Consider the following 25,042-nt stretch of genomic DNA (forward strand, 5'->3'; position numbering starts at 1 on the left):
CTTGTCATAAGTAGGTTGCTCTTAAATGTAAAATTGCTTCAGGGCATCTTTTACCGCTCTGCTTCCTATCGACTTCTAGACAGATTTGCCCTATTTTGCTGGGCTGTTTGCCACTGAAGCAGCTCAGTATCCCCACCTCATAAAAGGAGCAGTTCAGAGCAGGGATGGCCTTAAAAATGTTTCTGGTAGCCACCAGAATCTGAGGGTTTTAAAAACACAGTTTTAAGACACTGCTTTTTAAAGCTGTGTCTTAAACTGGCAATTTGGATCTTTTGATCTTCAAAATTATTTAATTTGCATCCTGTATTTCCATCAGTTTATTTCAGTGTCACTGGACCTATTTACTAATATATGCTATACCATTACTGTTATATACTATACTTTATACTAATATACTATTATATACTATTCTAGTAAACAGAATTGTTTTGCACTAATAAAAATAGAAACATTATACTGGTTATAGAAATTCAACAGTACAGTTCAACTTATAGGTATAAGTAAAGTACTTCATTAAAATCTTTAATAAATTAGTTTTCCAGAAGTGTAAATAAGTTTAGAGTGGCTCTTAGAAGGTTCTGGCAGTTCATGTTTAGAATTTCATCTTCCTGTATGAAAAATAGTTGCACATAGAGACTTCATGCTTAGTAAAAAGTATTAGTATGCCATGACTTGGGCTAGCCTGAAAAAATTCCTATGAAGCACATAAAATGGAAATATAGCATCCTGCTATATTATTTCCTCTTCAAGAGGGACAAATTAAGATATCAATACTTGAGATGATGAACTATATTGACTAAATAAATAATATTTAAAATGCTGTTTAATGGATTAATGAGCATTCAGGTTGGAGTCTTTGAGAAAATGAGACCTGGTTATCAGTATTGGAAGGGAAGGTGGGTTTAGTTGTTTAGGTTTTTTTTTAAATAAGGAATTTCCTGTTCAAAGACCTAATCATGGTCCTTTCCATAGCACTGGTGTGAGGAGGGACCTGTCAGGTCTGTGCTTGGCTGTTCCATACACAAACCTGACAGTTCTAACACAATGTGAAAGGTAGAAATAAATCAGTGCCTGAAGATTAGGGAGCTCTGCTGAACACCAGCACAGAGGCTGCTTGGTGGGAATCCCTCACTTTTCAACATTGACTTTTCAGCACAGGGCCGTTTTAGTGGGTAGCCTAGAAACAGTCTGTGTTTATCATCATTTCATGGCATCATGTGGTTAGAAAAACCTCAATCACTGCAGCACAGAGGTGAAGTCCTGTTTGCACTGGAAGGTGCTGAGAGCAGGATTGCACTCTGGCAAGCATGGGAAACAATTTCTTGTCCAAGTCACTTATCCTAGTCATGTACTAATTGAGAGTGTCAAAAACAACTGAGCTCCCGTGGTTGAAGAATAATGAGCCAAGAGGACAGAAGTTACCAGAAAACCAGAAAAAGAAATCTACTACCAATAGTGAGTTATTGAGGGTACATATTTAGTTAAATGTAAAATGATTGGTAGAGAGTAGGACTGATATCTCACTACCTTGCTTTTATTGAACCTTAAAACCAGTGGGTTAAACTTCTTGTTCCCACTACCTACTTTCAAGTTCTGCTGAAAAATGTTAAGGGAACTTGGAGTTTAGGGTTTCTGTTGGACCCTTTACCATAATCATCTTTTGGAAAAGTTTAAAATTACTAAAGTAATGTTTTTCTGTGCATCAGGTTGTCCCAAGGCTGACATTCTGATTTTAGCTGCTGGTCATTTGCACTAGCAGAGCATCTTGAAACTGGAGTTTTTCCCAGTGGTAAAAATCCAGCTCCAGAGCACATCTGCAGCCCAAGTTTTCCCAGCAAAAATTCACAATCTCGGTAAACTGCTTCCTGCAATTTAAGCCAACAACAAAAAGCCAAACCAAAACAAAAACCCCTCCAAATTCTGTTTTAAGCTGCAGGAATGAATCATTTTGGCACTAAGCTTGTCGTGGAGGGAGGTGAGGTTGTTAGAGCAGCTCTTCCCTGCTGGCTGGGCTGATCCTGTGGTGTCATGAAGATCCAGTGCTATGCAAATATTGAAGTTTTTGTTCATCCAGGATCAATCTCAATATCCTAATGCAGCTTTGGAAATGAGAAAATGGAAAGCCTGAGCTTTTATGACGTTTGTGTTTTGAGTTCTTGTGGTTGCACACTAATTTTGGTGTTGATGCTAAAATAAGAGCTGGCACAACATCCTGGCACAACAGGAAACCCCTGTGCCCTGCTTTGAGTGCTCTAAAGGGACAGGCATCTGAAATGTGTGGCTGTAGAAATGCTGCTGAAGATGATGAAAAAGCCCAGAGATAATCCCGTGGTCATTAAGATTAAAGATGAAGATTAAGGGCCCAAATCGGCCTTTTGGAGATATGCGTGTAGAAATAGGAGACTTCAGCTGATCTCTGGAGGTCAGCAGGATTTATTGTGGATTTTCTCTTCTGATTTTAACAAATTTGCATGAATTCAGTGTGGAAAGGAGTCCAGTTCTGTCCATCTGCAAAGCATAATTATTTTTAGCCCATTTAGTTGCTTTTACAGCTACAGGTTGGCTGATCTAATAATAATAAACCCAAGGTCACATCTTAGTCACATGGTTTGGCTAATATGTTCTAAAATTTATTTTAATTGTTTCAAATATTTTTAGGAACATGCTGATGAGGCAATTACCCATGTCCTAATTTTCCTAGATTTATAATAATAAATACAGAAAAAAGATCCTTGGTCTGCTGCTTTTCTTTTAGAAATATCTATGTGTTGGAGGTGCATTTTTTATATGACCTGACTTCCTTTCCCAGCAGTGGTTTTTCTATTATTTCTATTTGTGTTTATAAGCCAGGAAATGCTGATAGCAATAAACTGAAGAAAAGACATAAATATTTATTTTTTAAAAAAATCTAATATTCTAAATTTAAGCTAGCTGTAAAAGGCAAACAAAGTTTGTGTAGGTAACTTATATATAAATGAAAAATATGTAATTTTTGTGCAGAGAGTATGTGAAACTACCAATCAAAGGAATAAATTGCGTCAGAGTAGGTCATGATACCATAATATTCAGGTCATTTTTGTTTTATAGCAAATAACTCCTCTTTCTGCATTTGGTTCTGACTCTAATCCTCTGCCTGTGACTGAGTTATTGAATTCCATTACTTTTGCACATTACCAGGATCATTCTCCATTGCCATAGTATTTTTTGAAGGCTGTTCTTTGGGATTTTTTTTCTCCTAAAGTTTGCCAGTGGCTGTTCTGGAAAGTGTATTCTATATTCCATTGTTTAAATCATTAATGACAATGTTGAATAAAACCAGAGCCAGCAGACACACATTCCTGCTGGGAGCCCTGGTTTGACAAGGAGAAATTGGTAGTTTGTTTTTGAGTGCAGCATCCCAGCCAGCTCTCATTTATCTGACAATAATAATATCATCAAACAATACAATAATGCCATTAAATAGCAAAAGTTGCATCATCAAGAATCTGTAAAAGTGAGAAACTTCACACTGGCCATCTCTTAGGAATTCTTTAAACATTTCAGGGAGTGTTATGGGGTGTGCTTCGATTCTGCATGGTTTTCCATGGGAAATCCCAGTGAATGGTTGTCCTGCTGTCCTCTGTGTGTTACAAGGTAATGGAAAGGGGTGACTCATCTGCCTTTCCTCAGATCCTTTCTGCTTTGTGGAGGAAAAAGTGATTGATTTCCTCCCTGCAGCCAAGACAGACCAGAGAAAAATCTGGTAGTATACGATAGTACATGACAAAAACTCCAATTAATAATCCCTTTGTTGTCACATTCCAGCAACCTGTAAATACATCTAAAACAGCTTAGTGTGTGTGTAGCACGATGTGTTTCATATCCATCATCATTCTGCAAGTTAAAATTACGTTTTGTTCCTAGTAAATAGCATCATACAGCCACAGAAACTTTCCTGTCAGAGCCATTCCCTGGGAGTTGTGGTGGCTGCTCCCGGTTTCAGGCTGCATTGGCAGCAAACAGCAATGTGAGGCTGGCTGGCTGTGTCAGAGACACATTTCAGGCTCTTTGCATCTTCCACAAGTCCTTATTGATTTGTGGAGGGAGAAACAAGGCATGGTTATCAAGACAAGGAATGGCTGTGCTGGCACATGAACTATACCATTTGTTTTATAGACAAAGCTTTAAAGATTAATGTTCAGTGTGTTTAATGTGTTCTTTTTTCTGTTCTTTTTGCAGCAATCCAAAGTCTGCTAATCAGAGGATAAACAAAAAAGTAAACAATGATGCATCATTAAGGATTCAAAATTTGTCTATTTTGGTGAAACAAATAAAAACTTACTATCAGGTCAGTAATTGTTTGTTGTGCTACTTTTTGCCTGGAATTATTTCTAAATTTTCTTCTGTAGTTGTGGCTTGAAGGGTAACAGGAGTAAGATGAATAAGAGATGATTGTTTAGATATCTGGTCAAATTTCTTATCACTGTTTACAGGTATAAAGGTGGTGTTAATGCACTTTTGTATGAGTAATGATCTGTTTACAGAATAGATACTCTATGTGTGCAGTTACTCCTGTGGTTGGTATTTACTGAGTTGGACCAAGTTTTGTGCCAGTGAGAGACATTATTACACGTGCATTTAGTCTTGTAAATGGAATTTTTGTTAGAAGAACATGATGAAATTTACTGCAGTGAGGATCCCAGCAGTCACTGCTTCCCAAAATTCTGAGTGCAGTGAGGATCCCAGCTGTCACTGCTTCCCAAAATTCTGAGTGCAGTGAGGATCCCAGCTGTCACTGCTTCCCAAAATTCTGAGTGCAGTGAGGATTCCAGCAGTCACTGCTTCCCAGAATTCTGAGTGCAGTGAGGATCCCAGCAGTCACTGCTTCCCAAAATTCTGAGTGCAGTGAGGATTCCAGCAGTCACTGCTTCCCAGAATTCTGAGTGCAGTGAGGATTCCCAGCTGTCACTGCTTCCCAAAATTCTGAGTGCAGTGAGGATCCCAGCTGTCACTGCTTCCCAAAATTCTGAGTGCAGTGAGGATCCCAGCTGTCACTGCTTCCCAAAATTCTGAGTGCAGTGAGGATTCCAGCTGTCACTGCCCTGACCAGCCATGGACCATCTTCCCAGCACTTCCCACCCTTTTCTCCTGCACATGGATTTATGTGCTGCCTGCTAAGGCCCATATGCTTTTCCTTTTCCCAAAGGAAGTCATTTTCCACCAGGCATTAGTGTTCCACAACTGGTGCAACAGGAGGCACAAACACTGACAGGATTGATCTTTTTTGGAACACAAAGCATTCCCTATCCTGCACTGGCCTCATGGCATCACCAGTCCAGGTGCTCCAGGACCAGGCAGAATTGCTGGCATTTAGGTACCTTTGGATGGTTCAGGATTGCAGATGTTGCTCCAAACCTTTGTGATGGAAACAAGTTTATTAGAGCTTTTTTAAAATAAAAAAATATTCTTTTTTAAGAAATGGTAAAACCAGTCACCATGTCTTTAGTGGTCCAAGCTATATTGAACTGCCCTTTTTTAACTGTTTTATACACTTTTCCCCTCTTTCCCTCCCCAGTCTTTCAGGGTGTTGGTCACCATGCAAACATGTGCTGGTGTTTCTGGCAGGAGTGAAGGCTGGAGAGCTCCTTGGAGTCTAAAATTGCTTTTTGCATGTGTAGATATTCACTCCCTACAGTGCCTGCAGGGAGGTTTGTGCTCTGTGGTAGCTGAAGAGTTAAAGGATGGGCTGTTTCACAGAGGGGTCACTTGAGTTCCTGTCACCTGTGAAATCCCCCAAGGCAGGAAAAGCTGAGGCTTGATGGATGCCTTGGAATCAAACTGAGAGGCCTCCCTTAGCCTGGGCTGGGGCAGGAGCCTCACAGCCCAGTGCTCCTGAAAGCTGAGAGTGCAGGAGCCTGCCTGGGGCTGTTCCTGGGGGTGTTCCTGGGAGCCCAGGCAGGGGACAGGACACCATTCCCTGCACTGACACAGGATCTTCCTGAGGGTTGGCATCACACACTGATGAATGTGGGAATTGGGGATTTTTAGCACTATGTTAACCTAACTCTTAACACTTCTCATTCGGAGCTTGTCCATGCTGGTTCGTTCCATGTGGTTTTATAACATGTGTGGAAAACCTTCCCTCAGTGCAGTGAAAAACTAGATCAGTGCTGTGGAGGTACTTGTCAAAAAACTTGTGGATGTACTTGTCAAAAAAAACCTGCACTGGTAAAATGTAACGTTCAAAATTAAGGTGTTATGTTAGATTAGTCAATTTGTTATGTTAGATTAGTCAATTTGTTATGTTAGATTAGTCAATTTTTTTTTTTTTTGTCCCTTTATCATCTTTGTTATTCTCTGGAATTGCAGTTCTGCTCCTGAAGCAGTAATTGGAGTGTGTACGTTTCTTGGCAGTGTAAGAGCACGGAACTGTTCTCAGCAGTTTAGTTCAAGGCAAATTATTCTAAATTTTTTGGTGGGCTCCAGAGGTTTAATTCAGTGATTGTCCATGACTCTCAGCAGATTTGAGTGAGGAGGTGAAAATCTTCAGTAAAATAAATGCTAGTGAGCTGTGAAAGTTTGTACAAGCAAAGCCAGTGCTGAGGTTAACACCGAGAGACAGAAAAGGTGTCAGACATCTCTGGGGCAAGGCAGAGGTGTTGTAAGGAAACAGGTGATCGTGTCTGTTCAGGACACAGGTTTTGGTTACTCTGCTGTGATACAGCTTCATGATAGCACCATGGAATTATTTGAGATACAACCAAAAAAAACACCCCTAGAAAACAACAAAAGCAAACAACAAAAAGCCACTTTAAAAATATGTGATTTTCTTTCATAGTAGCTGTCAACACTCCTTAAATTCACTATTTTTTATCTGTTTTATATTGATTTAAAACATCCTATGGTGCACTTAATGTCTTATTTTTATTTGAAAATAGTCTTTATCAAGGTCTTGAGAAGTACAGGTGTCACAGTTGGTTAAATTTCATGATATTGGAGGAGGTCAAAGCTGTTTTCTGCCTCCTTATAATTTGTCTTAGGCTTGTCCAGAGGAAATGTATATTTTGCAGTCTACTATTCATCAATTCAGGTATAATGCTGATGTTGTATATGAACTGGTGGGAACTTTCAAGTAGAGCTGTAGCTAATAATTTCTACTGGTGTTTTTCAAGAAATATTGGGGTTTTTTTTCAATTTGACCTAAGACAAGTGGACCTGTGTTAGCTTGTTGCTTACAGTGACACCTGATGTGTGCCTTGGGCTCTTCTGGAATGTGTTGCTTTAGAGTAGGAACATTTTATATAATAATGGATCTGTCATTGTGGAAAAACAAAAAGCCTGACTATAGGATGGCATCTGCTGGGCATAAATATCTGGGAACAGGAGAAAGACTCTTCTGCTTCAGGAGAATTAGGCTCTGTCTAGACTGGGGATTTGACCCGATTACAGCCATTACAGGAGCTCCATTGATGGAATCCATGGCACAGATAGGCAGAGCTGCTGCCTGCTGTGTGGCACTTCCAGCTAAAACTCCATGGGATTGTGCACACAGGGGTCTGTACCTTTATATTCACAGCTGGCCCAGTGTCACTGCAGCAAAAACCCCTGGGATTTTCACATCCACCTTTTGGTGAGGCCAAAGAAACCGTGAAATAAAGGAAATAGAGGTTTTTTGCAGTAGAAATGCACCTTAGAGCCAATAAAACAAATATGTATCAATAGGTTAGTCAGGGAAACGTGAACATAATAAATTTAAAGGGTTTTGCTGCATTCTGAGACTGGGGATCTCGTTGGCTTAAGATCCCTAAGCCAGCTCATTGCCACGAGAGGATTTTGCTGTGTGAGATGATTGTGCAAACCAGTAAAACAAAGCTTCTGTACAAGTAACTCATATTTGTTAGTAGTTGTTTTTTAATTAGAATGCAAATAATTAAGTATTGTATGAATTGTATGCATGAAGTCCTGAAAAATATTAAAACTGTTTAATAAATACTGATTTCTCTTTAATGGCTGTTGGCATTTGATGTTTGTGTTCATTCAGTACATATGATGTAAATAATGTTTTAATTAACTTTTATAGGAGACTTTGCAGCAGTTGATCATGATGTCTTTGCCAAATGTGCTAATAATTGGCAAAAATCCTTTTTCTGGTAAGTTTATTTTTTGACTAAGATAAAAATGTATACTGGTGTGATCATTTATATTCTTTCACTGGAAATAAAATTCCTGTAGGGTTGAGCTTCTCAACAGAAGATTGTTGAAATACTTTATCAACTAAGTGGTTTAACAATGATGAGTAATGATTTAATAATGATTTTCTTTGTCCACACAAAGGGTCCACACTCTAAAAAATGTGTTCTGTCACAGCCTCAGCCCTGGCTTTCACTAGGATTTATACTGAGCCCAGTGCATTTCCCTGCAACCAGTGCACCACTGATGGCACAGAGCTAAAGTTCCGTGTACTCCCAGCTACTGCACCTTCAACTTTCTTTACCTGTGTCACTGCTGAGGGAATTGGCAGTTCAGTGCATCTCACTTGATCCAGCTCCTGATCCTTGTTTCTCCTTCCCCCAAACTCTCCTGCTTCTCTTGCATCCATACCTGAAAAATATTGCAATTACCTTCTTGTTTTCTCCCTGAACTGACACTGTCTTCTCCATGCTCCCACCTTCTCTGCTTCCAGCTCTGAGAGTTGCAATTTTCAGACCAAGAAAATTAGCCAGTGTGGATCCAGCTGACTGTCCACAGCCACTTGGGGATCTCTGCACCATGCTCTCAATTCCAGCAGCACGGAGCAGACCCACCTGGCCTGCATGGAGCCACTGTGGATTGGGCAGAATTTATTTCCCTAGGTGTAATGTGCCCCAGGTGTTGTCCTGCTGACGTTCTGCCACCTCAGCAGAGAGGTCAGGAACTGCTCTACCAGGCTGTGTGGCTTCCCCTGGCTGCTTTGATTTCTTTGGGATGTCTTCTCTGCTGCTGTGTCTGTGGGCCAGGGGGTTCCTCATGAGCCAGAAGAACCATCTGTGTTTCCTCACTTCCCAGTCCCAGGGCTCATAACATTGGTATTTTCCATATCCCATCTGCACTATCCCATCTCTGTAGGTATCTTGCTTTAATTCTTTTGGGTTTTACTTTCTGCTTTTGAGCATTGCTGCTTTTGCTTCCGAGGTCACAGCTTTTTCAGTTTTTATATGTGCAGCTGCTGTCATATGCACCAAGAAGTGTGAATGTGGTCCCTTCCTTTCCAAAAGAACAGAATGCATCATGCTTTTATAATTTTGATTCCAGACTTTTTTAAGGTTTTTGAAAGACTCCATGGATTTGCCTAGAAAGCAGATTTACTGGAAAAACAGATTTAAAAAAACCCAGCTCCTAGTATTGTTTTGTAGTGACATTTTTTATTCTGTTCAAGATACTGAGAGAAAATGTTTTAATAACATTGTGTAGTGTAAGATGACATTTCATTGAAAATGCACTATCAAACCCCACAGAGATAAATAATACTGCATTCAGCTGTATACATTCAGTTTTATGGTTTGGTCATTTTTAAGGAGTTGTCTTTGTGTTTTGGGATCTGTGGTTTGGCAGCTCTGCTGGTGTGTGCTTTGCTCTTCTGTGGGGATTTTGTTGGATTTGTGAGAAAATTTGGACTTTTCTGTCGTGTAGCACTCACATTTTTAAAAAATGGTTATGCTTGGACAAGATTCTTGAAGGTGTTTCAGCTCCCTGCTGGAGTTCTGCCACAGAGTTTGGTCTGAACTAAAACACAGACCTGTTCTTCTGGGTTCTGCCCAGAACCTTTCCCCTTTGAAAGTTAGGGCTGCTCTTGCTGTGTCACTTGCAAGAGGATCTCATCACTACATGGATTTTTTAAGGTTGTTTGGGCAGGTGCAGGGAAATGAACCCTCAGAGATCTTTGGAGACACTTGCTGTGTCAGTCTGGTTCCATTGAGGCAAGCCTGAGAGTAAAAGTCAATTCCCTGATAACAACTTGGATTTGGTCCACTAAAACTTAGGCTGGAGAGGTGATTTTTCTCAGGGATGTTGCCCAGTTTTTCCCCTTTGCACTTAGGGAATTATTTATCAGTAGAGAAATCCCAGGAGATGCCAAAGTGCAGATGGCAGGAGCAGCTACCAGAGGCAGTTGGCTCGTGGAGGAAAATGCAGGGAGAAGGCTGGAGTTGAGGTTGGGTAAAACAGGTCAGCAGGGATTTTATCAGGAAATATTTCCTGAGCTGATTGGCAGGGAGGCACTTGGAGGAGAAAACTGGAGGAGAGCTACAGCCTGGGACTGTAAATGTTAAATTAAATTACAGAGGGATAATGATGAGGCCAAGGGGAAGGGGAAAGATGAAAGTTCATATTCCTGAGGGAGCAGGGCGGGGGAGGATGGAAGCCTGCAGAGGGTGTGAAAGTCAGGAATTCCTTAGGGTGAGCACAGGGAAGATCAAACAGTGACACAGGGTAAGCACAAAGTTCAGCAGCAGGTTGAAGAGAGTAAGACAGAATCATGTATTTCTGTGTTTCTGATGGAGGAAAAGGAAGAAAAACAGAAGATGAGGGAAGCTGAGATGGTTCAGTATTTTGCTCTGTTCCTTCAGGGAATGTGGGGGAGAGACAAGGAATCAATATTCAGGCAGGTGTTTGAAAGGCAGTCAGGAGATGAAGAGTGAAGAGGAGCTTAGGGATTGCTTAAAAATTAAGAAAATAGGATTAATTTATTGGGGTAAGTGAATGCAGGCTTTGAGCTGTTGGATTCTCCTGTTGCACTGTTCCTGTTAACCTTTATTGATAAGACAGAAAGCCAGGTTGAATTCCCCTTCTTCCGCTGAAGCAGCTTCTGGTGAAACACTTTCCTTGATGGTTTTTCTATTTCTCCATAAAAGACTTCACAGCTTGAGCCTTTGGGATACAAGAAGCCTGAATAAATGACTGAAATAGCCCATCTGAGTCTATGTTTTTTGTAATGTATTTATCTACCTGAGAAACCTCTTGAAAAATTGCAATATTCCATGATCATTTGGATTATACACATTATGTAGCTCCCTCCAAAAGCAGCAGCTTGAGTCAATGCCTAAACTATTTTGTCATCCTTGTAGCATTTGCTTCATGGCATTTATGTTCTAGATTTAGAATATATTTCTATATTTAGTAGCAAGATGAGGACATTGTCAACGTAAAAAGTAAGAAACATTTTTATTAATCTGTAAACAGAGTTCTTTAAGCTTCTTTAGGAGATTAAGATGCTTAAGGCCAGATTTGGAAATACATTTTGATTTTTTGGATGTGCAGATGAATATCTAATACAGCTTTGTAAGGAATTTAAAGGAACTTGTCACCTAAACTCTTCCAATTTGGGAGTGACAGATAATTTAAGCACTTTTGTAACTATCTTGAGAGACCTGAGATTACCTTTGAAAACTTGATTGTAGGTCTCCAAAGCACTTCTAAAAATGTCACTCTGAAGTTTTGCTTTTTGAAGGGCTGAATTATTTTTCCATTTGAAATTGTTATGGCTGTTCAGGTGTTTGGTTACTCTGGAAGTCAGCAGTTAAATGGCAAAAAGGACTGAGCTGAAAGCTCCTCTGGTTCTTCTCTAAACTAGGTTAACATAAATTCTATGGAAATAACAAGAAAACCTCCTGTTTTCTGAGGGATAGGGGAGTAAGCTCTAATTACAATTTTACAGTTACCATTTTTTCTTGTTTTCTTCTCAGAGCCAGGTACTGAAGAAGTAAAAAAGCTCCTCCTGCTTTTGCTTGGTTGTGCAGTTCAGGTGAGTTTAATTGTGTTTGTCTCTGTGAAACTTTTGAATTACTGATCTCTTTTCTTACTATTTCAATACTTGGGGTGGTGTAAAACTTCTTCCTTTGGTGGTACAACTGCATTCCTTGGAAAATGGGAATATTCAGATTTTTAATTAAATGACTACAACTCTACACCTGTTATTGCACAAATACCTCTGATACCACCATCATGGGTTATTAATTTCAGTAGTGTTAGTTTACCTGATACTGTAAAGAAAGGGTGGAAATGGTAAAGTGCTGAAAATTAACTCACTGCACTGTTTCATGTGTTTTTAATGAACTATCACAGAATTTGAATAAGTAGCAATTTTAAGAAACCTCTTTCTTGTACCATTTCAATTTGATTTTCCTTGTATCATTTAATTAGTGTTGAAAGTTATAATTACTGTAAAATGGCATGAACTAGGGATTTACTGGTCACCAGAATTATTGGATAATAATTTAGTCATGTGGCCATTGCAATGTCAGCTTTAGAAGTTTTAGCTCTTAAGAAATGCAAAAGAGGAATGAAAATACTTGCAATTATACATATAAATGTGTATAAAATAGATGTCTCTATTTTTAGTGTCAGAAAAAAGAAGAATTTATTGAAAGAATCCAAAGTCTGGATTTTGATACCAGAGCAGCTGTTGCAGCCCATATTCAGGAGGTATTTTGGGGGGTTTTTGCTTTTAATTTTGGGGATCTTTTGAGATGGAATATTGCAGTGCAGGAGGGGGAGTTGCACGTGTTCAATGGCAAGTAAATCACATATGTGATTTGCATATTGAGTGGTTGTAGTAAGCAAAAAGGCTTTATTTTTTCACTTGATTCACAAAAAGATTTAATGATTGAGCATTTTTGGGTTTTATTTTTAGAGCAGTACCAGAAAGCAAATTTGTTGCTTCAAGGATTTCTTAGTTACATACAGCAAATTTAGTTTAGTGAAATCTTTATATGCAAATTTCTTTATAAAATATAATTCCAATCAAATGTATGTGGTAGGTAATTTATAATGTTACTATCACCAGAAGGACAAGGTGCTGCTTCCAGGCAGACAAAAAATTCTTTCTTTACATACAATTAAATATATTTAAAATGTTTTTTCATACCTTATCCAGAAAACTTAACCTGTAGAGTTGCAGCTTTATTTTTCCTTTCTACTCTTAAAATTCCAAGAGGATGTTTTTTCCCTTTCATTTCACCCCATGTAGGTAACTCATAATCAGGAAAATGTGTTTGACCTGCAGTGGATGGATGTCATTGTGCTGACACAAGAGTATGTTGAGCCTCTCCTGAAAAATATGGCCTTGCATTTAAAAAGGCTTATAGATGAAAGAGATGAGCACTCAGAGGTATGCATGTGGCTTAAGAGAAATACAAGAAATCTTCTTTTTCTGAGATAATTCAGCTCAGGATTTTTATAACTAACAGTTTAATTTTCTGCTGACATGTTAAAGCAAGGATTCCTGGCTGCCAGAACTTTGTTTCAGGGAGTTCCTCTGTGCATATTTGTTTAATAATGTAGGAAAGATAAAGTAGGAATGATAAGAGGTGATCTTTTCCACATAGCCAGAGTGGGAAACAACTTCAGCATTGATCAGCAGCTGAAAGCAGAGACTCCAAAGCTGTATCAGCTGCATTCACCAGGAATCAATAACCCATCAATTTGCAAGGCAGTCACTGAAAGCTGTTCTGTTCCCATGTCCTGTAGTCCAGGTTTGAGGGGGATAAAGCAGATCCATACCAGCAGAGGAGGTTTTGCAGGCTTATCTTGAGGCACAGTTGTTGTACCATGTTAGAATCAAGGAACAGAACTATATTTACTACAAAGTTGTGAATCATCTTGGTGGTCCCAGATTTGCCCCTCAGTAGAGTGGGTGTGTCAATGGTGCAATTATTCCAGATATTCCTTTGACAGTTCTTCCAGATCACAGCCTTGGTAGGAATGAAACAGAGGGGAGAGGATGGGGGTGATGCCTTTGTGCAAAGCAAAGGAAAAATACTTCAAACGGTGAGAGATGCTCATATTTGGCCAACACCTTTATTTGTAGGGGGAAATAGGAATATTCCTGTAGGGAATAGGGAAATAGGAATATTCCTGGTGCTTTATTCAGTTGTCAAGGATGAAGAACACAACTTTGTTTAGAGATACATGTTTATCTTTATTTTTAAGAGGTGGTGGTTTTCAAGGAATTTGCACCTTTGATTACCCAGTCCGTTCTGAGCATTGGTCATTTTGTGGGCTTAAAAGTGTGAAGTGAAAAATAAAATTTAAAATAGCAGAAAAATAAAATCTAAACCAGTGGAAGGTCCTCTACAAAAGCTGTGGGTCTTTGCTTTAGGCGTAGAGCTGCAGGCAGCGCTTTGGACTTCCTCGATGGCCAAAACCTTTCCATGGTTGTGGTGCCATTGCAGTGTTTGCTATGAACGACACCCAGGTGTCTCTGTGAGGGCCCCTCTGGACTCTTCCCTGTTCTCTGCCCCTCAGACCATCATTGAGCTGTCGGAGGAGCGGGACTGCCTGCGCTTCCTGCCGCACGCCTCGGCCGCGCAGTCCCCGTGCGGCTCCCCCGGCATGAAGCGCACCGAGAGCCGGCAGCACCTGAGCGTGGAGCTCGCCGACGCCAAGGCCAAGATCAGGAGGCTCCGGCAGGAGCTGTGAGTACAATTCCCACTCAGACCCTTTCCACACATCCAGTCCTCTTCAGAGCAGTTCACAGAATCACAGAATGATGAGGTTGGAAGAGACCTCTAAGATCACTGAGTCCAACCTTTGCCCTAACACCTCAACCAGACTATAGCACCAGCTGCCATGTCCAGTCTTTTTTTAAACACATCCAGAGATGGTGATTCTACCACCTCCCTGGGAAGAGCATTCCAGTACTTTGTTATTCTTTTGGTAGAAGTTTTTTTTCCTAATATCCAACCTATACCTGCCCTGACATAGCTTGAGACTGTGTCCTCTGGTTCTGTCAGAGACCAACCCCCACCTGACTACAACCTCCCTTCAGGAAGGTGTAGAGAGCAATAAGGTCACCTCTAAGCCTCCTCTTCTCCGGGCTAAACAGCCCCAGCTGCCCAGCTCTCATAGGGTTTGTGTTCCAAGCCCCTCACCAGCCTCGTTGCCCTCCTCATCCTGCAACCCACAGGGAATTTCCCCAGGATCTGGAACAAGTTGTTCCTGGCTTCAGCATTCACAAGACGCAGTTGTTTCTGTTTATTGGTATGGCTTGACAGTGTAGACCTTCAAAAAGCTTCTGAAAGTTTGAAGTTTTGAAAGTCTACATGGCACATGCTCAAGCATCTCACCATCCTTCCCAAACTGAGGGCCCAGAACTGGACACAGCACTCAAGGTGTGGCCTCACCAGCACCGAGTACAGGGGCAGAATGACCTCCCTGCTCATGCTGGCCACACAATTCCTAAAGCAGGAAGCCATTGGCCTTCCAGGAGCCACTGGCCTTCTTGGCCACCAATGCACTTTACTGGCTCATATTCAACCAGCTGTCAACCAGCACCCCCTGGTCCCTTTCTGTCCAGCCACACTGTCCCCAGCCTGTAATTCTTGTCCTTTCAAATGTTTTTTTTTAGTTACTGCTCCCCAGGAGGGGTATTTTTGTAATGCAAGATCTGTGGACCCATGGGACGAATACAGCATTTCATCTGTGTTTGTCTCTGTTTGTATTCATAATGATGTTTTGACCTAAATTTTATTCTCTGATGTCCCTGAAATCATGGATTAAAGGTGGAAGCCTCACAAATCACAGCATTTTGTTCTCAAACCAGGTGATCATTAAAAGGAGATGAGGCAGGAGGGATTCCTTCTCAGCAGCATGATTTGATGACCTGTTTCCAACAAGAAATACTCACCTATGGTTAATTCTTGGTTCAAAATCATTGCAGATAGGACAAAACAATTTCCATTAGAATGCTTTCCTATCTCCCACCTCTTTGTTCCAGTGTAAAAGATTTCTTGTCTGCACAACACTTGCTTCCTCCGGAAAACTGCTCCTGATTCTGTAGGTTTCTGTGGGCTCTTTGTCTTCATAGTCAAGGAGCAGGTCTGAGCAGAGTGAGGAGTTATTTAAAGAGAAGATCAATAACAGACCTGTGGAGAATCTGCTTCTCCCTGTAGCAGTGTGTCAGTTGTTTTAGCAGAGTGAAGTGTGTGTGTGTTCTGAATTAAAATGCTCCATCTGAAGAGATTCAATATGTGTAGAAACAGCATAAATAAAGATTTATTTTATTTTTTTTTAAATTCAGCACTGGGGAGAGGAGACAGGTAAACTAAATCATAAGCTGAAGGTAGACACAATTCAGAGTTTGTTGATCAGATGATTTCTAGCTGGCTGGATTAAGGATCTTGTTGATTTACTCTGAGGATCCCCTTCCCCCACTACAGCATGGTCTTCATGAGGAACAGAGGACAAAAGCTGGGGCTCTTTTCCCCTGATGTCTGTATTATTATGTGTCTCCTGCAATGAGCCCGCCCAGGATATTCTATAAACAGCTGCACCAAGAAAATTAGTGAAAAAATTGCTGTTATTAGTTTGATTGACAGTTAATAGATAGCCTAAACAGTGAACACTGGTATGTTCTGTATAATTTAGTCCAATCCTCTCCAGTCTGGAGCTGAAGCGTGCAATTAGGGCAACACTGATGGCTCAGAACAGTCCACATTTTGCACTCTTATTTGAATTCAGTTGGTAAATAATTTCCCTTTACATGTAGCAGCATCTTAAAATACCAGACTTGGATGAATTAACTTCTGTCTGCAGCATTTAGTGTTAAATGCTGCATCTATTTGATAAATTTTAAATTACATTAATTCCAGACTTGGAAATACTCAGCATAAAATTTATTTATAATCTGGTTTTGGCAGTGAACCTTCATACCTGGTTTAATATGCAGTGTAGCTGATGTAATTTCCTATAAAAGGTCTTGTAAAGATTATTTTTCAGTTGGATGGAAACCAGGGAATACAGAAACTCCAAAGAAGGAATTTGCACACCTCATTTTCTGAGGGTTGAGTTCTGTGTGTTCCCATGTAGAACAATTACAGGAATATGGATGCTGATGGAAAAGTTAGAGAAATCAGGAATAAATTTGTGTTTGTGCCTGGTTTCTGAGCACCTCTGGAGGGGGAAGGCTGTGACAGGGATGTTGCACTGAGCTGTGCAGAGCTGAGCCTCCTGTGCTTGTAGGCTCAGTGACCTTTTCCAAACAATCCTTTTCCAAAGAGATCATTCATGGTGAAATTGGCTCATTTTTAAAAACAACTGCTCTAGTTTTGTTTAAAACATACCTGATTTTTGTTGGTATGATTGCTTTGAGATAGCATTATACATTTCAGTGCATTACATTTTCTTATTCCCCCCTTTTCTGCTTTAGTTTCTTACTTGCATTCCAGAATGTGGAATAATACAGTAACACATTTGAATATGCAATAAATTTTTTAAGAATATTCAATATTGGTAGGGTTTCTCCAGCAAATACTGGAGTTTGTTCTGAGGTGCAGTTGAATTTTTAACATCAGGTGTTCTTTGTCTGTCAGAGAATTAAATATTTCCTTTGCACTTAGTCATGGTTTAAGAAACTCATTTTTAAGGATTGGGAAATGAGTTGGAAGTTAAGAATGAATCATGTAAGAACTGTAGCATTCTATGTCAAATTGTTTTTATCACAGATTTTTGAGTAGACTAAAACAGACACTGTGTTGTCTCCATAGAGTTGAAATTCATTGTGTGTTTCATGAAATTGCTGAGTTCATTAAGCAGTATCTTCTTCAGTTGAGTCAAGACACCTAAAACCCTTAATTCTGCTCTGCAAGAAAAGGAAAAATTACAGAGCTGTAAAAGTGCTCTTAAAATCTGCTTTACTTGATTGTGACAAGGGGTCAGTGTCTGGTTCTCCTGGAAAGAATTTGGACCTTTTGAATGTGTAATTAGAAATTATTCTGAGTTGAGTTTTGGATGTGGATCTCCTGGTACACACTCATGTGTGATATCTGTGGTTTCTTACACAAAATCCCTTATTGCAAAAATTCCTTCTTACACCCTGTTTTCTGCCCTGTGTGAGTAGGAAACAACAATTTAAAGGACTATGAAAAGCCCAACAAATTTAAAATATTAGATAAAGACTAAAGCCAAAAAAATAACTAAATCTTAATGGCAGCCCTAAATTTTACACTCTGCTGTCCCTGAAATTGTGGGTTAAAGGTGGAAGCCTTACAAATCTCAGCATTTTGTTCTCAAACCTGGTGATCATTAGCAGGTTTTGTGGCCGTGTTTAACTGGTTTGTGTTTTCCTCTTCAAGTGAGGAAAAGACTGAGCAGCTGCTTGACTGTAAACAAGAGCTGGAACAGATGGAAGCTGAACTGAAGAGACTTCAGCAAGAGGTGTGGATTTAATAATTTTATTATTTTTAGGAAAGTTGCAACCACCATAACAATTCACCACTCTTTTTTGATATTAAGTATGTTTTCATGTTTATTTTTTTGTTTTGCGTTCTGAACCCGACTTTGTGTAATTATTCCTTTATTTGGTGTATTATGATGGAAAAAAATGCCCTGACTTAGAGATTTCTTCTCTAATTTCTGTTGTTTCTTCATTCAAGCAATTTGCCACCAGTGCATCCTCTGAAAGGACCTTCTTAAAGTTGAAAGTGCTCCAATTCTGTCTGGTTTTTCTTAATACTTTCTGTGGTGATAATGAGGGGAAAAACCTTAAATGCATCATAAATACACAGTATATGTTGTGGTGTTGTGAGGGTCCCCAGGACAAGGTGAGAGATGAGAATTTGACTCCAAGCTCTCAGAAGGCTAATTTATTATTTTATGATCTTACATTACATTAAAAGAAAAAAATTATATTAAACTAAAAACTAAAACTATACGATACTAAAGAAAGAGAAAGGAGACATCAGAAGGCTACACAAGAATGATAATAAAAACCTGTGACAGACCAGAGAGTCTGGCACAGCTGGACTGGGATTAGTCATTAAGCAAAAACAATTCACATGCTGGGATAAACAATTCTCCAAATCACATTGCAAAGCAGCAAAACAGCTTCTCAGGAGGAAAAATCCTGGCAAAGAGATTTTTCAGAAAATAAAATGGTGACACTATATATATATTTATATATTTATAGTGAATCCTTGAGAAAGCCCAGTACAGTTTCCTGGGAAATACAATCCCCTACAATCCTGTACAATATATTGGATTTTTCTTTGAATTTCTCAGAGTTACCAATACCCTTGCTGCATTCCTGTCTCTCCCTGTGTCCCAGAACATGAACCTGCTGTCGGACGCGCGCTCTGCCCGTGTGTACCGGGACGAGCTGGACGCGCTGCGGGAGAAGGCGATCCGTGTGGACAAGCTGGAGAGCGAAGTCAGCCGCTACAAAGAGAGGCTCCATGACATTGAGTTCTACAAAGCCAGGGTGGAGGTGAATAAATCCAGGGGGAAAATCACCCACAGCCACTGTAGGAGCACCGGGGGGTGGGATGGTTGGGACAGACGGACACGAGAGGTCTCTGAAGCCAGGTCGTGGAACTTGGGGTTTATTGCAGAGGGCCTGGGTGCAGGGGCCTTTGGGAACTTGGGGTTTATTGCCAAGGGCCTGGGTGCAGGGGCCTTTGGGAACTTGGGGTTTATTGCCAAGGCCTGGGTGCAGGGGCCTTTGGGAACTTGGGGTTTATTGCAGAGGGCCTGGGTGCAGGGGCCTTTGGGAACTTGGGGTTTATTGCCAAGGGCCTGGGTGCAGGGGCCTGCTGGGAGCTGCCAGCCACAGCTGAGAGCAGGCCCAGGAGAAGAGAGGGGTAGAGAGGATGAGAGGGTAAGAGAGTAAAAGTGTGAGAGTGTAAGGGAGTAAAAAAGGTGAGAGCGTAAAAGGGCAAGAGAGTGAGGTTTCCATTACAGTACAATAAATCTTCTTCTGTGTTGAATATTCTGATTCTCACTAACCAATCTAGTACAATATACAAATCCTAAAGCATTTCCATACAGCCTATAAGAATCATTCCATTACCATACAGTGTTACATTTTAAACCCTAAAAACTCCTCTTTGGACCCCTTTTGCCAAGCTAGTGGGGTCTGCTTGGACCCTTGGGCCTGTCTGCAAGCAGAGGGAATTGTTTCATCAAAAGGGGATCACCTTCAGCCAGCCACAGCATTGTTTCCCAGTTGTTCAGTAACTGAGGTATCTCAAAGCTTGCTTTCATTTCAATCTTGCTTATAGTTTCTATATTCTCAAAATCTTTTGTCAGACAATCATATTTATAAGGCTTTCCTGTTTCATCTTCCCCAACAAGCCACCATTCTTTAATGTAGCCTCTGCTGGGTATTGGGGTGTCCCCAGTGAGCTGCAGTGGGACTGGATAGCGCAGTCATGCTCAGCACAGCCTGTCTGAGCTCCCAAGCATTCCCATGTCAGAATTCAGGACATCCCTCTGCCTGTCCTGGATGGCTGGAACCCCTGCCAGAGGGCACAGAGCCCAAGATGCCTGTGATTTTGATTATGACCCATAGAGCAAATTACCAACCTTATATGAAGATCTGCAAGCCACGAAAGTCTAAGTAGAATAATAATCACTTTGTCATGGGGTGAAAAGTAGATTTTTTGGGGTTTTTAGAATGGGGGTTCAGAGGGCAAGATGGAGGAATCTGGGCATGTCCAGCTTTTCTCCTTCTTCTTCTTCTTCTTGGCCTCCATGTGCTGCTGTGATGTTGGCACTTTTGGATTGGTTTAGAGTAGAAGCTCACTGTCTAACATAGGTGATAGGTATTGGGAAGTAATTGTAAATAAAGTACACGTAGTTTTTAGTATAAAAAGATAACACCACCCCAAGGCCCAGCTACACACCCAGTGTGCCTCTGCCTGTCCTGCTGAGCAGACCTCAGCTGGCCAGAGAAAGAATTTTATAGATAAGAAACGAAAAACAACCTTGAGACCGAGAACTGAAGAGTTCTGACTCCTCCTCAACCACCAGGCTGGGAAAAGAGACTTTCTGATGTATCTTGGGGTCACTTTGAGCAGCTAAAGCCCCCAGACCCCCAGCCACAGGCCACCCTAGCAAGCTTAGGTGATATCAGCTCTAGTGATTATCAGGTTATCATTTTGTGATTTCAGCTCTTTGCTTGCTGGGTGCCTTAGGCAGTCCCAGGAGAAGGATGTGGGAGGTTCCACAGGGGTACAATTATTGAATCTTCTGTGAAGGTTGTCAGGGACAGCTCTTCTGCCAAGCTGGGACAACAGTAGGGGTTTTTATAGGGTACAGAGGTTTTAGGAATTGTCCAATAGTAAGGGTTGAAGGAAGGTGACCTATAGTCATACAAAGAGATGAGCCCTTTCCAAAGGTGGAAAAAGGGGCTTCTAAGGCCCAGTGTTCATGACTGGGCATTTCCTATCCTAGGCTGCTGAACATGGGGGCATTGCAGCTCCTGGGCCTGCTCTTCTGTTCTTCTCTTGGCTGGGGCTTTTCCAAAGGGCATTTGGAGATTAAAGCATTGGGATGTGAGAAGGGCTTGCAGCATCTTGCTCTGTGAGATGGCAGTCATGTTTTTGTGACAAATTCCATTGTTTTGGCAATTGTTTCCATGTCTAATGGCATGGAAGTCAGCAGTGTTCACCAGAGCTCTAAGCTAGCAAGGCCAGTGGAAACCTCTGTGAAGGATGGATTGAGAAACTCACAGAGGAATTAATTCCAAAAATGCTATAAATTTAATCATTCCTTTCTCCTCTGTAGGTCTCCTAAGGGAAAGCAATTTTCTAAGTCAAGTGTTGAGGAAAGGAGGGCTGTTCACATGAGTACAGGACAATGGCACAAAATACACTAAAAAAAGATGTACCAACACCAGGCAAGGGGAACTTGGAGTTCTGGCATGAATTAGTAATTTAGGAGGCAAATCAACATGCAGGAATTTTTTATCAGGCCATCATTCTAAATGACAAATTTGATGGGCAAGTGCCATATGGTATAAAAATCAGTAAGGGAAAACAGATTAGTAAACAGGATTTGACAACAGTGGAAGTTTCATTTTCATAGAATGTTTAAACTAATGAACCCCCTACAAATTGTTTATGTGTTTTCATAGCTTGTAAACTATTGGATATTTCAAGCATTCTTCAATAAAGATTAATATTAATTAGTTGGGTTTGTGTCATAATAATTATGAGTTAACTTAATATTTGTGTAGGCAGGAGTATGAAGGATATTTATGTGATCCTTTTTCAGATTTTGCAGCTCTGTGCTAAAGTTTGAAAAGTTTTGTCTTTATATGACGAGGAAAACTGCCCATTATGTGTTTTACACATTACTTTCATCAGATGCTATTAAAAAAATCCTCCATGTACCAAAATCAAAGCTGCTCAGGCCCTTTGAGAGTGGCTGGCTGTATTTTAAGATTGTGGGTGCATTTTCAGCATCATGGCCTGACTTTGGGCCCAGTGGCCTATAAACCTATTTTTGGGCTGTGCATGCAGTACATCGTTCCAGATCACAGCCCAAATCACAGAGATCCTGATGGTTTGATTATAATTTGATTATTTGTTTAATGGCTTAGGGAGTATTTCATTTATGTCAAATTCTATTTTCACAGAAATTCTTAAGTTGCATTTATGTGGAATTGCTGTAAAGGTGCTTTTTATAAAAAGTCTGTTACAGCTCCCAGTTTTAGTTTCGGTTTCTGAAACTGGTTGTGATGTGTATCAAAGTTTGCATGAGCAGGGGAATGCTCCTGGTTTGGGATTTATTTGTTGTTGTTCCATTTTTGCAGGAGTTAAAGGAAGACAATCAGGTGTTGCTAGAAACCAAGACAATGTTGGAAGATCAGTTAGAGGGGACCCGAGCTCGATCAGATAAACTGCACGAGTTAGAAAAGGAGAATTTACAGCTGAAAGCTAAACTGCATGACATGGAGATGGTGAGTGGCAGGGGAGGGTGGCAAAGGCAGCTCATACACACTGAATTTAATTCCTGTTTTTAATAAAATACTTGAAAATAGCAGGGAAGGAAGAGAAAGATTGTGATGATAAATGCAGAGATTCAAGAGCAATAGGTTTGATTTTTTTGATGTGAATCAATTGTCACTTAAATATTGAGTTTACCCCATGCACTTGGCTTCCTAATATTCAGAAAGAAGTAAACTTTGGAAGAGTAGGGAGTGATTGCTGTAGGTTATGAGGAGAAGAGGTTCTTTGAAATCTTCTTTTTATTGTCCCCTTCAAAGTTCTCCCAACTTCTCCCAGTTCCTCCCCATCTCAGTGTCTAGGCAGACCAGAAAAAGCACTTTGCCCTTCCCTGTGACAACATAATAAAGATAATATAATATAGATATCAATAGAGTATAGATAATGAAATACTTTGCACATATTGAGACTTCTCTTTTAACCTGTGAAATCATTTTCAAGGAGCGTGATATGGACAGAAAGAAGATTGAGGAGCTCATGGAGGAAAATATGACCCTGGAAATGGCTCAGAAACAGAGTATGGATGAGTCTTTGCATCTTGGCTGGGAGCTGGAGCAGATAAACAGGACTACTGAACTTTCTGAAGGTAAACATAAGTGATTGAAATTGAAATCTCAGAGACTGGGTAGCATTAGGAAACGAAATGTCCTTATTTCTGAAGTACAGAGTGTGGTGTCCTCTGGAGAAATGCTGATTCCCATGTGTCCATTGAGATACAGCCTACATGAGAAGCCTGTCCTTGTGGTACTTGTCCAGTTAAATAGTTGTGTCAGCCCCATAAATACCTGGAAATTACATTATTTGCCATTCACACTTGTGTGCTCTGCAGCGCAGATCATGAATCTTCTGGCTCTGCTGTTCTCCAAGTTAAGGAGAAGAGCTGTGGTACAAATTTGGATTCTTCTGTATAACATGCTGGGATCCAAACTGGATTCTGTGCAAAGCACTTGTGGAATTTGGAGGCACATCCTGAGCTGTGGGAAACAAATCTGTGCTGTGAATAGGAACATCAGGAGAGTAGAGCATATTTTAATTTCTAATATTTCTAATCCTACTCAGCTCTGGTCATCAAGAGGGCATTGGAAGGACCTTCAAAGGCTGTTAAATCCTCTAAAAATGCAGAATCTGAACAATTCTGGCTAATAAGACAGCTTTTATTTGAATAATGGTGTTTTTCTCCTGCAGTGCCACAGAAATCACTGGGCCATGAGGTGAATGAGCTGACATCCAGCAGGTTACTGAAGCTGGAAATGGAAAACCAAAGTTTGCTGAAGACTGTGGAAGAGCTGCAAAGTGCAGTGGGCTCTGTGGAAGGCAGCAGCTCAAGGATTCTGAAAATGGAAAAAGAAAACCAAAGACTTAGCAAGAAGGTAAAGGTCAGAGTGTGCTTGGATGGTGTGAGAGCTGCCTCATGTTCTCTGCTATTTTCTTCCTAAAGGGTCATTTTATGAATTGCTGTTATTTTGGGTAAGGCATTACAAGGGTCTAAGTGGAGTTACAGTGTGTGTGAGTTTATGGTAAAAAAGAAAACCACCTCCAAGAAGTTTTGCTCTTTTTATTATGTGAGAGTGTGACCAGTTGATTCAGAAAGGTCTTAGACCAGTGAGGGAAAAAATAATAATACATTGGGGATATGATGAGTAAGGAAAGTGGTTTAGATTACTGGAGAGCATTAATTTTGGTAATTATGAAGCAGAAGAAAGTGTGTGTGCAGTGGTGGAGAGTGAGTGATGAGCCTGAGCTGAAAACTTGGTCCTGTGTCCTCATTTTAGCTGAGGGAGGGAGAAGGTGGGTCAGGGAATTGATAAACAGCTCAGGAGGGGAGTTTGTCAGGTTTAGCTGTGCTCAGCTGCAACACTTTCCTCCTCAAATTATGTGTATCAAATAGAATAATTTAGTCAGTGGTATTTATAGAGAATAAAAATTAGAAAAAAAATAAGCTGGGGCTAATTACAGTGGAGTGAAAATGTCTGAGGTTCCTGAAATAGCTTTGACTTCAGCAGCTATTTCAGGTGAAAGACTATCCTTAGAGTGGCTAAGAGATAATTTAAAAAAGAAAATTAAAGAAATCCCTACTGTATTCCAAGCTTCCATAAGTTTTCTGATTCCTAAGAAGCTGCTGTTTTTTGGAGCAGCCTCTGTGCTGTGCCCAAAGGAAAGCTGGGAGAGGTACAAAAGAAAGGAATAGAAACACACAAATATCATTCAGGTCAACTTGTTACCACTTAAATGTGGCAGAGAAATCATGCTTGGGTATTTTAAATTTTAAATAGCTTTGCTCTCTGCAAGTTGGAAACACTTGA

The 25,042-nt window shown here is 40.5% G+C and overlaps 1 protein-coding gene across 1 annotated transcript in view; it reads left to right on the plus strand.

The window, feature by feature from the left end:
* CCDC88A (coiled-coil domain containing 88A) overlaps positions 1-25,042 on the plus strand; it is a 63,989-nt gene that overhangs the window by 10,804 nt on the left and 28,143 nt on the right. The window contains 11 exon segments of the mRNA XM_036380879.2: positions 4,219-4,327; positions 8,060-8,129; positions 11,700-11,758; positions 12,355-12,438; positions 12,983-13,123; positions 14,260-14,429; positions 18,087-18,168; positions 19,058-19,216; positions 22,547-22,693; positions 23,181-23,325; positions 23,925-24,109. Coding sequence (XP_036236772.1) covers positions 4,219-4,327; positions 8,060-8,129; positions 11,700-11,758; positions 12,355-12,438; positions 12,983-13,123; positions 14,260-14,429; positions 18,087-18,168; positions 19,058-19,216; positions 22,547-22,693; positions 23,181-23,325; positions 23,925-24,109 — 1,351 coding nt within the window.

The sequence above is a fragment of the Molothrus ater genome, chromosome 3 (assembly GCF_012460135.2).
Source record: "Molothrus ater isolate BHLD 08-10-18 breed brown headed cowbird chromosome 3, BPBGC_Mater_1.1, whole genome shotgun sequence".
NCBI lineage: Eukaryota > Metazoa > Chordata > Aves > Passeriformes > Icteridae > Molothrus > Molothrus ater.